Raw genomic sequence first — 13,228 nt, forward strand, 5'->3', positions numbered from 1 at the left:
GGCAAGCCAATGTCTGCACAGCAGCAAGCACCCGAGGAATGTGATAAGAAATGACCTATGAACTATGTCTAATGTACAGGAAACCAGAAAACCAACCCAGTGTACAAAAAGTCAAGACCACCCTGGAGGGCTCTGAATTGAGCAGTATGGAAACCCAACTAGAAACACCATCCACGACACTCAAGTTACTCCTGTAATTTTATTCGACTTTTTAGGTCCTGGAAATGATGGTCTTTATCACATACAAAAGGAAAGATATTAGAATTAAAGAACAAGATCATTTCCAATTAAACTTAAACTTCCCTTTGAAGAAAACTATAGGATTTGCCCCATCATTTAAGAATGCAGTTGAACATGTAACATGTTCTCACTTTCCTAAGTATTGGTAGACTAAGTCATTCATTAGCACTTCAGAAGTTTTAGGTTTTCTCCTCAAAATAACAGTTTGGGTATTAAGTTATGTCTGAAGACCCTTTTCAGCTGTAAGTTTCTGTGATTCAAAGAAATTAGTGGAGTATTTGCCCCGCACGTGCAAAGCCATAGGTCTCAGCCCCAGAACCACAAAGGGGGTGTAGAAAGGGCTCCAGAATTGGCCGTTTTTAAAACACTATTCTTGTTAAACTTAGAAACTGAAAAATATAGATGATGATTTCGTTCTATCAATGGTGATGACTGTGAATTTTAAAAACGCCTTGGTTCACAATGCCCATCAAAAATCGTGTCTTCGTTTTAGGCAGTGAAGAAGATTCATAGATGTGGAAACTGTAAATGGAAAAAAACCAAACAAAAAACCCCTAACAACCCACAACTACGCTCTTGCCATTCTGTCCAGCTATTTACAAAGCTCTATTGAATCATCCGAGCATCAGTCTTCCGTGACAGACAGGAGCCGGTGAATTTCCTGCCGCCAGCAGGCGACTGCGCCCATCTAAGAGGGCAGCCAGGCCCGGCGCCCCGACCTACCTCCCTGTCTCCGCGCCACAGTCGCTGCTCCGCCGCCGGGAAGCCGGTCTCAGCGAAGATGCGCTCCTTGAGGTCCCGCCCGGTTGCGGTCGCCGGCACCGCCACGGTCCTGCATCCCACGCAGCCGCGGAGCACGGTCACGCGGACCCACCTGCGACAGGCAAAGGGACGGTCAGCGGGGTTCGCGCGCGGCCGGCCCGCCCGCCCGCCCGCCCTCCCGGGGTCTCGTCACCTGTCCCCCATGGCGGGCTCCCCAGGCCTCCTCCTCACGCCCAGCCCCGCCGCTCCGAGAGGCCCGCCACTGGCCCTGAGGCGGGGATCCTCATGGCAGAGGCCTGTACCGCCGCAGCGCTCTGCCGCAGCCCGCAGAAGGGCAGAGGAAGGCGCCGCTGCGGAGGAGGAGCGAGCCCCAGCGCGCCGCGCGCTCCGGGCTGCAAAGGGCCTAGCAGGCGTCGCCGGCAGGCATGCGCAGCCCTGGGACCGTTAGCTGGGGAGCAGCGCTTCCGCGTAGCCACGCCTTCCTAGACGCGCCCCAAGGGCCGCTACTGTTCTTGGAGGAGCCTCAGGCCTCCCCTCGGCTCCGCCCCTCCCGTGGAAGGCAAAGGACGGTCCCGCCCCTTCTCAGGCCACGCCTTCCTCTGACACACCCCACAGACTGCGGCTGTTCTGAGGAGACTCAAGCCCCGCCTTGACCCCGCCCCATTCCCCCCCCTCGCCCCGCGCCCTTCTCCAAGCCACGCCCCTCCCAGGAGCGCCATTCGGTGGCAGGATCTTTGCGTACAGCCTTTGCCATCCCCTCCCTCCCAGGCTATTCTCTAAGGAGCAGCTCCCTTGGCTCTCCCCAGGCCACACCTCTCCTAAGCCCTCTACCCAGAAGTGACTGCTGAGCGGCCTGGCCCTACCCAGCCCAACTATACTAAGGAGCTGCACAGCCCCACAAGCTACACCTCACCCACATGCCTCCTTCCACTTCTCACAGATCCTGATGAAAACAGCAAAACCAAATTCTTCATCTATTACAGCAACACAAAAGTTACATGGTGTAACAGTAAATGCCTGATTGTTATTTGAAATATTCTCATGGAATAAAAACTCCGTTTTAGAGTGAACCCTTGAAAAATGATATTAATCACCGCTTCTCTTGGCTCCCTTTCATAGAGTCAGAATTCATCATTAGAAGTAAAAACTACCCTGAGAGCTCTTAAGGTGACCATGATGTTAGTCAAGTTTTGCTGTTAGAAGGAGTAAGTTTCATCAATTAGAGAAAAATACAGAAACTCAGTATAAAGATCCTGCCAAGAAACCCCGATAGACAAATACTTGATTTTTAAATTAGATATGCCTATACAAGTGAATGCATTTGGAATATCAATAAATAAGAAAAAATATGTATTTTTGTTTATCAAGTGAGATTCCCCTATCCCAACCTCCTCCTCCCAAACACCATGCTCAGCACCTGTGATGTGACAGGTACCACACAGACCCCAAGACAAATCTTCAGGTATATACCCCTGTTCAGGATACCCCTATTCCTCTGTCTTCCTATAAGGTCTTTCTTTGGGCACCAAACAGGATGTTGTAACAATAGAACCCAGGCTCGGAGTGGAAGCCTTGAAGGGAAGGAATGACCTCAGCCACCAGGTATGCCTCAAGAGAAGCAGCTTTGAACCTCTAGAGCAGAAGACCTTTGGGACACATCTCACAATGTCATTACTCAGTGGAAATGCAGATCCAGAACTCAGAAGAGATGCCAGAGCCAGCATCCTAGACTGAGGAGTCACTAGCTTCTTCACATAATAGTGATGGAATCTACTGTATCCCAACTGGATACACTCCTGAATGACAAGGACACCCAAGGAGTGAGACAAAATATCCTAAGCAACTGTTTGAGTAGACAGGGCTGAAATTTTACCAGATAGAATTCTGGACATGAACATGCTGGTGGTTACATACTATCATGACTGTAATGCCACGGAACTGCACAATTCAAAATGAGTCTGAAGGTAGATCTTATCTTATGGGTACCACCATATTAAAATAGGTTTTCCATTTTGTTTGCTGAGACAGCACGAGGCAGTTCTGAAGTGTCAGGACTTTTCTGCCTCTGCCTCTTAAATGCTAGGATAGGCGACGTGGTCATGTATTCAGCTGTTTTCCTCCATTCTTTCCCAATATTTTAGGGTAGCACAAAAACACTAAAGAAGTTGATAAGTACTAGCGGTCAAGATTTGGCGCCAGAGATATGAAAGGCAGGCAGCAGGGCAGTGACCACACGCGTCATCTCACAATGATTCCCTATTACATACTGACTGGCAGGTACCAATAAGATACAAAAAACTACAAAGATAAACTTGAGCAGCTAGCAGGTGACTAGGACAAAGTAGCAAAATGGCAACAGGATAGTCATTAGTCTATCAGTGTGTCTGTGTGTGTGTGTGTGGGGGGGTGTTGTTCTACTTTCTGTGTGCACAAGGGACTGTTTGTTTGAGACAGAGATTCACCATGTATCCCTGGCTGGCCTAGCATTTACTACATAAACCTAGATGGCTTTGAACTCACAGAGAATCCTTTGCCCCTTCCCCCTGTATACTGGCGTTAAAGGTATGTGCCACCACACCTTGCAAAGATGTATGCTACACCTGAATAAATGTCATGACTATTTGGACAGAAGCCATCAATAAATAGAAGAGTTCAGAGAACCAGGAATCCGGGGCTGGGAAGATGGGTCAGTGGGTAAAGTGCTTGTCATGTATGCATGAGGATCTGAATTAAGACTCCCCGCCCCTGCACATAGAAAGCTGTTCCTGGTGTCTGTAATCAGGAAGGCAGGGGCTGAGTGGAGCTAGACAGATCTCTGAGGTCACTGGCCAGCAGTCTAGCCAATCAGTGACCTCCAAGTTCAGTGCAGAGACTTTATCTCAAAAACTGTGAAGAAATAAAGGATTTAAAAAAAAAAAGCCACGCAAACTTGCAGCCTCTACACACACATTTTCACATATATCCGAGCACAAAAGCACACACATGGGCATAGGCAATACAGAGTCTACCGAAGGGAATCCATCTTGATTGATGATCTTTATGAATCTGAAGGGTAAAATGAGTTTTCACAAGTTGAAAATGATGCGGGTTGGAAACAATAAAGACAGGCCCGACTCTGCCCCCAAGCTCCTTCCAGGCAGGAGAGATGGGGCTAGTGGGGACATGAAAATATTTTTTTAATAAGCAATGAAAGTGAGAGAAACAATAAGCAAGTAGACAGGTGATAGACGAGCCCTCCCTGTGATGTCAGGGAGCAGGACACGCCATTTAAGACCATCTGAATGAAGTGTTCCACTCTGAGAGAAAACTTTATTTAGAGGCTGGAAGAAAATGAAATGGAGCTTACATAGCTCCATGCATTGAAGAAAGGGACCCAGAGACAACACGCATGACATTTGTTTTCACATTCACATTGTAAGAAATAGGAAGAAAAGATGAAAAATAAAGAAAGGAACACTAAAGAGAGGGGATATGAGGAAGCACAGAAAGAGGGAGAGGGAAAGGAGGAGGAAGAGAAGAGAAAAGAAAGGATAAAAGGATAGGAGGGAAGAGGGACGGGTGAGAGAAAGGAGGGAGAAGGGGAAAGAGGGAGGCTTAGAGGGAGGGAGGGAGAGAAGGAGGGGGGAAGAAGGAAAGGAGAAGAGGGTGGAAATAGAGAAAATGAGGAAGATAAGAGGGATGGAGAAGAAAGAAAAAGGATGAGGAAGGGAAGGAAAGGATAAAGAAAGGTGAAGGGAGGAGAAGATGAGGAGGACGTAAGGAAAGAAGGAACAAAGGATGGAGAGACAGGGAAGGAAGAGAAGGAGATGAAAGAAAAGGGGCGGTGTGGGAGGGAGGGAAGGAGGAAAGGGGGAAGGAAGAGAGGGAGAGGAGGAGGAAAGGGGGAAGGAGCTAGCAGACAAGGAATAAGGAAGGAAAAGAAAGGAGAAACAAAAGGAAGGGCAAAGAGTGAAAGATGGGATGAGTGGACAGAGGGAAGGTTAGGGAAGGAATAGAAAGAAAGGAGAGGAAAGGGAGGAAGAGGAAGAGAAGGCGGTGTAAGGGGACTGGAAGGGAGAGGAGTCATGAGAAAAAAGAGGAGGGAAGGAGAGAAAGAGAGGAGGCATGAGGAACGCGCCTTAGTCACTGTGGCCTGTGGTAGAGACGACACCATGACCAAGGCACTTTGAGAAAGTGTTTAATTGGGGGGGGGGTGCTTACAGTTTCATAGGGTGAGTCCTTGAACATCACAGAGGGGAGCAACGCAGCAGGCAAAGAGGCTTGGCACTGGTACAGTAGCTGAGTGACCACATCTGGTCCACAAGCAGGAGATGGGTGGGGTTGGAGTGTGGTGGGGGTGGGAGACAGAGAGAGACTAAGGGCTGCTAAGGGCTTTTGAAACCTCAAACCCATCCCCCAGTGATACACTTCCTCCAACAAGCCACACCTTCTAATCCTTCCTGTGTGTCTTAGTCAGGGTTTCTATTCCTGCACAAACATCATGACTAAGAAGCAAGTTGGGGAGGAAAGGGTTTATTGAGCTTACACTTCCACATTGCAGTTCATCACTAAAGGAAGTCAGGACTGGAACTCAAGCAGGTCAGGAAGCAGGAGCTGATGCAGAGGCCATGGAGGGATGTTTCTTACTGGTTTGCTTCCCCTGGCTTGCTCAGCCTGCTCTCTTATAGAACCCAAGAGCACCAGCCCAAAGGTGGTACCACCCACAAGGGGCCCTCCCCACTTGATCACTAATTGAGAAAATGCCCCACAACTGGATCTCATGGAGGCACTTCCCCAAATGAAACTCCTTTCTCTGTGATAACTCCAGCCTGTGTCAAGTTGACACACAAAACTAGCCAGTGCAATTGACCCCTTGTCAACTTGACACACAAACACATCACAAGTAAGCCTCAACCCTTACTTTCTTATTCATCCCCAAGATGAATTACTTTAAAAGTCCCACAGTCTTTACATATTAAAAGTTCAATCACCTTAAAATGTCCAATATCTTTAAAATTCAAAGTCTTTTAAAAATTCAAAGTCTCTCAACTGTGGGCTCCACTAAAATACTTTCTTCCTTCAAGAGGAAAACATATCGGGGCACAGTCACAACCAAAAGCAAAACTCAAACTTCAATAGTTCAATGTCTGGGATCCAACTCATGATCTTCTGGACTCCTCCAAGGGCTTGGGTCACTTCTTCAGCTCTGCCCTTTGTAGCACACAGCTTGTCTCCTAGGCTCCAGCTGCCTGTATTCCACTGCTGCTGCTGTTCTTGGTGGTCATTACATGGTACTGGCATCTCCAAAACGCTGCCATCTTCCACTGTAATTAGGCTTCACCAATAGCCTCTCATAGGCTCTCATCAGGGTGACAAGCCTCTGCTCCTATGCATGACCACTTCAAGTCCTGGGCCATCAATTGCAACTGAGGCTGCACCTTCACCAATGGCCTTCCGTGGCCTCTCACTGTGCCAAGAGCCTCAGCTGCTCTTCATGAATGCTTTATGCCTTCAAAACCAGTACCATCTGGGTGACTCTTACACAATACCAAGTCCAGCCATAGCACAAAATACAACTGTGGCTATCTCTGGAACACACTCTCTGTGCTCTCAGAAAACACTTCCAAGAAGATTTCATCTCAGTGATGCTGGTCTCTTCTTAATCACCGCTAATTTCTTAGCTCCAGCTAACCAGCATCAATAGTCCCAGTAACACAAAGGTTTGCTTTAGTGGTTCTGGTATCTTGTTACTCACAGCTGATTCTTCAGCCCCAGATAACCAAAACCACAGAATCTTCACAATTAAAACATGAACACTGTAAGAGTCTTTAATCTTCCCTCTGAAATTTCACAAGCCAGGCCTCCATCTTTTGCACTGTTCTTAACATTGTCTTCCAAGCTCCTACACAACTTTCCACCAAGCTCTTAATATTCTAATGGCTTTTCTAGCTCAAAGTTCCAAAGTCCTTCCACAGTCCTCCCCAAAACATGGTCAGGTTGTTACAGGAATACCCCACTACGCTGGTACCAATTTGTCTTAGTCAGGGTTTCTATTCCTGCACAAACATCATGACCAAGAAGCAAGTTGGGGAGGAAAGGGTTTATTGAGCTTACACTTCCACGTTGCAGTTCATCACTAAAGGATGTCAGGACTGGAACTCAAGCAGGTCAGGAAGCAGGAGCTGATGCAGAGGCCATGGAGGGATGTTTCTTACTGGCTTGCTTCCCCTGGCTTGCTCAGCCTGCTCTCTTATAGAATCCAAGACTACCAGCCCAGAGATGGTACCACCCACAAGGGGCCCTCCCCACTTGATCACTAATTGAGAAAATGCCCCACAACTGGATCTCATGGAGGCACTTCCCCAACTGAAGCTCCTTTCTCTGTGATTACTCCAGCCTGTGTCAAGTGGACACATGAAACTAGCCAGTACACTGTGCTATCTAGTCTTGTGTCAGCTTGACACACAAACTGGAATTATCTGAAAAGAGGGAAACTTAAATGAGAAAATGCCTCCATTAGATCTGGCTATAAGGTAATTTCCTGATTACTTATTGATGGGGGAGGGCTAAGGACTGGAAATGCAAATGAGAGGAAAGGAAGGGATGTGGATGGAAGGGAATAAATAGACAAGGGAAGGAAACAACAGGCAAGGAGGGGTGATAGAAGAAAAGAAAGGGAAATGGAAAGAGAGAAAGAGTTGGAGTGGTAAGAAAAGAACAGTGAGGAATAAGAGGGGGAAGTGGAAAGGGTCATGAAGGAGGAGGGAAAGGAAGGAGAGAAGGAAAGAAGGAAAGGGAGAAAAGAAGCCAGGAAAGAACAGGAGATGGAAGAAAAGAAAAAGGAAGGAATATGTGGTGCTATTTCTGGACTGTGGTCCTGGGTTCTATAAGAAAGCAGGCCAAGCAAGCCAGGGAAAGCAAGCTAGCAAGCAACGCCCCTCCAAGGCCTCTGCATCAGCTCCTGCCTCCAGGTTCCTGCCCTGCTTGAGTTCCTGTCCTGACTTCCTTTGAGGATGAACAGTGATGCATAAGTATAAGCTAAATAAACCCTTTTCTCTCTGTCTTAATGAGGGTTTCCATTGCTATGAAGAGACACCAGGACCAAGGCAACTCTTATAAGGACAGCATTTAGTTGGGGCTGGCTTACAGGTTCAGAGGTTCAGCCCATCATCATCAAGGAAGGAGCATGGCAGTGTCTAGGCAGATATGGCATAAGAGGAGGTGAGAGTTCTACATCTTGGTCTAAAGCTCCCTGGAGAAGACTGTCTTCTAGGCAGATAGGAGAAGGGTCTCAAAGCCCACTCCCAAAGTGACACACTTCCTCCAGCAAGACCACGCTTCCAAGAAGTGCCACTCCCTGGGCCAAACATATTCAAACCACCACACTCCCCAACTTGCTTTCTGGTCATGGTGTTTCCTTGCAGCAATAGAAACACTAAGACACTTCCCAAAGGGTTCCACTAACTTGGGACCAAGAATTTCAACACACGAGCCTATGGGGAAAATTCTCATTTAAACCACCACAAGAAAGGAAGAAGGGAGTCAGAAGGAAGAGGGAGAGAGAGGAAATGAGAGGATGAGAAGGAGGGAAGGAGGGAGGGAAAATAAATCTATGAGGGGAAGGAGGGAAAAGAATGAAGAAAGAAAGAACAGGATTTTTAAAGGGGAGGCAGAAGAAGAGATGGAGATAACAGAAAAAGAAGGAGAGAGGAGGAAAATGGCGTGGGGGTAGTCAAGGGAAAACAGGGAAAGAAATGGACAAAGGATGAAAGTAGAGGAAATAAGGGATAGAAAGAGGGAAGGGGAAGGAAGGGAGAAATCAGAAAAGAAAAGTGGAGGGAGGTAAAAATGGAGGCAGAAAGAGATGGGTAAAAAGATAGAGGGGAAATGGGGGAGGGATGGAAGATGGAAGGATGAAGGGGTGGATGGAGAGGGGAGGGGGAAGAGAAAAGGGGAAGGAAGATGGGAGGGAGGAAAGAAGAGAACAAAGGAGATAAAGAAGGAAAGGTGAAGGAAGAGGAAATGAAAGGAGAAAGGTGGAGGTTAAAGGAAGGCAGAGGTCATAGGAAAGGTTGAGGAAAAAGGTACTAGGGGACAGAGGAGGATTGAAGGGGAGGGGGGTGAAGGGGAGCCAAAGGGAGGGGGAGTGGAGGAGGGCTAAGGGCTGGAAATGTAAATGAGAGGGAAGGAAGGGATGTGGGTGGAAGGGAATAAATAGACAAGCTGAGGAAACAACAGGCAAGGAAGGGGTGATAGAAGAAAAGAAAGGGAAATGGAAAGAGAAAGAATGTGGAGTGGTAAGAAAAGAACAGTGAGGAATAAGAAGGGGAGAGAGTGGAAAGGGTCATGAAGGAGGAGGGGAAGGAAGGAGAGAAGGAGAGAAGGAAAGGGGAGAAAAGCCAGGAAAGAACAGGAGATGGAAGAAAAGAAAAAGAAAGGAATGTGTGGGGAGAGAAAAGGCAGGAAGACGAGCAGAGAGAGGAAGGAAAGGGGAGAGAATGTGGGGAAATGGAGGGAGGATGGAAGGTAAATGGGAGGAAAGAGGGAAAGAGCAGGAAAGAAAGGAGGGGAGGGAGGAAGGGGAAGAGGAAAAGCGGAAAGAAATAGAAAAGGGAAGGGAGGAAGAGAAAAGAAAGAAAGGGGGAAGGGAGGGAAGAAAAAAGGAGGGATGGGGAGGGAGGGAAGGAAGGGGACAGAGGAAGAAAGGAGGAAAGTGAGGAGGTAAGAAAAAGGGGAAGCATAGGAAGGGAGGAAGGAAGGAAGGAAGGAAGAGGAGAATGGGAGGGAGAGGAAAGGGGAAAGAATATAGGATGGAAAGGGAAGAAAGAAAGGGAAGGGAGAGGAAGGAAGAAGGGAAGGAATGAGAGAAAGGAGGAAAAGAAATGCATATAAAGAAGGGAAGGAAAGAAGTGAGGGAAGAGGAGGAGGAAAGAAGGGATGGAAAGGAAGAGAGAGTAAAGGAGAGAAGAAGAGAGCTGGAAAGGGAGGGAGGGAGGGAGGGAGGGAAAGTGAGAGACCTGGGTGAAGAATGCAGGGCGTGGGAAAGGAAGAAGGAAAGGGAAGGAGGGAGGGAGTAGAAGAGAAAGAAGAGGAAAGAAAGAAGAGGCGATCTGGAGGACGAATGTGGGGATGAAAAAGATACAGAAGGAGGAATGGGGAGAGATAGGAAAGGGTAAGGAAAGAGAAGGAAGGAGAGCAGAGAAAGAACAGAGAAAGGCAAAGAGATGGATGCATGGTAAGAGGAAGGAAGGAATCAGAAATGGAATAAGGAAGGGACAAGAAAAAAGGGAGGGGAGATGAAGGGAAAAGATAGAAGACAGGGAAGGGGAAAAGATAATGCAAGAGGGAGAGAGGCAGAGAAAGGTGAGGGAGGGAAGGAGAGGTAGGCACAGAACGTGGGAGTAGGAAGAACTGAGAGAAAGGGGGAGGAGAAGGGGATTGTCTCAGAAAAGAGAAAGGGGGCGTGAAGGGGGACTGAAAAAGTGAATGAGGCAGGGAAGAGCGGGAAAGAGGATTCCTACTTAGATTTTTTTTTATTCAAATAGCCTCAAGCCAGCATCATCATCAGGGAAGAGGGAACTTCAGTTGAGACAAAGGCTCCATCAGATTGACCCTTTAGGGGAATCTACAAGGCTGAGAGATTGTGAGAGGAAACAAGGAAGAAAAAATGCCCGGAAAATTTGGGGAAAAAAAAAAAAACAAGTTTAAATGTTTGTATTTCTTCTGCTTGGAATGAGGAGGGCGACTCCCAGGGTGGGATGCTGAGGGTCTGTGAGCTGAGTCTCACGAGTCTTCATAGTGGAGAACCATCACCTCTTCCCCTCACCAATTAGGTAGAAACGAACGAACGTAGAACTGATTGTTGTTCCTTTGCTTATAAGTCAGCACAAGGCTGAAAATTAAAAGTGAGGATGTGCTGGAAGCCAGCTCTGAAAGACTTGTCATGCAAGCCTGATGAGACGTGTGATCCCAGAACCGACCCCACAACACTGTCCTCAGGAACCCACACACGGTCCAGAACATCCACTGCCCACACACAAACCAGTATTCTTTTGAAGTATGGGTATCCCGAGAAGTCCTAAGAACCAGTGAAAGGTGTCAGCTACATAGGCAAAGGAAATGACCTTTAAGGCAAGGAAGAGTGCATGTGAAACCATGGAGACCAAAAGCCCAGGGGGAGGAAACCTGCAGCAGTGCCTCTCTGCCTCAGGTCAGACATTGATTGTGAGTCAACTGCACCTTTAAGGCAAACAGAGGACATGGCTGACAGCTTTCCAAGCCTTTGTAGCAGACAGTTTTATCAAGAGGTGACAAGGAACAATAGCTTAATCATCTGACTGTGCCATCTTCAGTGCTGCTGTGGAAGGAAAACCATGGGGAAAAATACTTTCAAAGCAGTAACTGGAAAACCATCAAAGCTGCCTAGTATCATAAAACCCATTTTTGAAGGCGTCGGGAAGGGAGGACACTTCACGCAGGTGACTTTAGCTCACCTTGGGGTGGGATATTGGCAGATTGCATTTTTCTAACCCTTCTCCTGAAATGACAGCCTTGAGACTACTTTTAAGACATTATTTCAGCTGGGCGGTGGTTGCACATGCCTTTAATCCCAGCACTTGGAAGTCAGAGACAGGAGGATTTCTGAGTTCGAGGCCAGCCAGGTCTACACAGTTCCAGGACAGGCAGGGCTACACAGAGAAACCTTGTCTCGAAAAAACCAAATCATTATTTCAATTCTAGGACTAGAACAAACCCAGCCAAAGTCACACGGTCCAACCTCCCATCTCCTTCAGTGATCACCTCTCCTCACTCTGGCCGTCTCCACCTGGGAAGGAGGCAGCTGTCTCTCCGGCCAGAGCTGGAGAGTTGAGAAAGGAAGGAGAAGGCTGCCCCTGCCTAGCCAAGATATATACCATGAAATACGGCAAGGTAACAGAAAATGTCTACATTGGTTAGGCTGCTCTGATATACATGTCCTCTATGAAGAGACCCAAAGGCTGTGAGGAAACCTATTAAAAAAAAAAACAGTAGGATGATGTTGGTGACTTTGGAAACATGGCTTCCCCAAGGCCAAGGGCAAAGAAATGACTTTTCCATACAAGGGAATTATGAATAGCTACTCCTGTTCATTCTACTTAATTTGCCTCATTATATAACCTCTGCTTAAAGTACATAAAATTGAGGTGACAGTCATACCAGAATTCCAACCAGTTGCACAGTGTGATGACTATCCCTGCTAATCTACCTGACTATATCAGGAACGGGACTACAATCCAGAAATGGAGGGCACATTTGCAGTCCAGATCTTGAGGTTGGAATATACAGGCCTCTGATCTGTATCTTGACGTATAGTGGCCATGAAAAGGCCACTAACAAGGTGGGACACGTCTGTAAACAGTTAGGTGTTTGTCCTCTGGAAACACCTTTAATCTAGGCCTCACCTTCTGTTGGAGGCCTACATAAAGACAATGGAAGAAGGAAGACTTCCTTCTTCTTTTCCTGCTTACACTTCCTTGCCAGCCCATGTGTTGAAACCTACTTCTTCAGGATTCTGGCTTATACAGAAGACCAACTGAAACACCCAGCCTCACGGGACCAGCAACTACTAGATTTTTGGACTTCTCATTCACTGCTGCCCATTGTTGTGTTAGCTGGACTGCAGACTCTAGGTCATTCCAATAAATTCCCTTAATACATAGAGACATTCCATAAGTTCTGTGACTCTAGAGATCCTGACTAATATACACAGAATATTTAATTTTCTGCATGCTTCAAGTTTCTTTATGGAATATTAAGTTTCATATCAATTACAAATCTCTGTGTGAAAAAAACTCTCCATATTCTAACTACCTACTTAATTGGAGTTCTTCAAATTGGTGTCTATTCCTGTGTAATATTAGTTTTTGTTTTTATGTATGCATTACTTGACAAAACGCCAAAGACAACTTAAAGAGGGGAAGCCTTCTTTTGGGTCACAGTGTGAGGTTACAGATGTCATAGATGGGAAGTCACAGTGTGAGGTTACAGATGTCATAGATGGGAAGTGTATTAATTCCTACAAGAAGCTTGTGTGCACAAGGTTGTGTGTAGACAATTGTATGTGTGCTTTGGTACGTGGTATATGGTAATTGTTGCTTTTTTTTTTTTAACACACTGTAAGTCTTGTGGACTCCAGGCCATAGTGAACTGTTAAAACTGTTAGAAGCCAAATGCAGGACCAACAGCCAGACTTTAAACCATCAGTACC

General features: G+C 46.9%; 1 protein-coding gene across 2 annotated transcripts in view; it reads right to left on the minus strand.

Moving 5' to 3' along the window:
• The window catches only part of Sacs (sacsin molecular chaperone), a 51,804-nt gene extending 50,220 nt beyond the window's left edge, over nt 1–1,584 (minus strand). The window contains exons 1-2 of one of the 2 annotated variants that reach the window (XM_052191262.1): nt 1,196–1,584; nt 964–1,114 (exon numbers count right to left, since the gene is read on the minus strand). In XM_052191262.1, coding sequence (XP_052047222.1) covers nt 964–1,114; nt 1,196–1,206 — 162 coding nt within the window. In that variant the 5' untranslated portion in view covers nt 1,207–1,584. The remainder of the gene's footprint in view (nt 1–963; nt 1,115–1,195) is intronic. The other variant, XM_052191260.1, reaches the window with a different exon arrangement.
• Between the last annotated feature and the right edge of the window lie 11,644 nt (nt 1,585–13,228).

This window comes from Apodemus sylvaticus, chromosome 8, assembly GCF_947179515.1.
Source record: "Apodemus sylvaticus chromosome 8, mApoSyl1.1, whole genome shotgun sequence".
Classification (NCBI taxonomy): Eukaryota; Metazoa; Chordata; class Mammalia; order Rodentia; family Muridae; genus Apodemus; species Apodemus sylvaticus.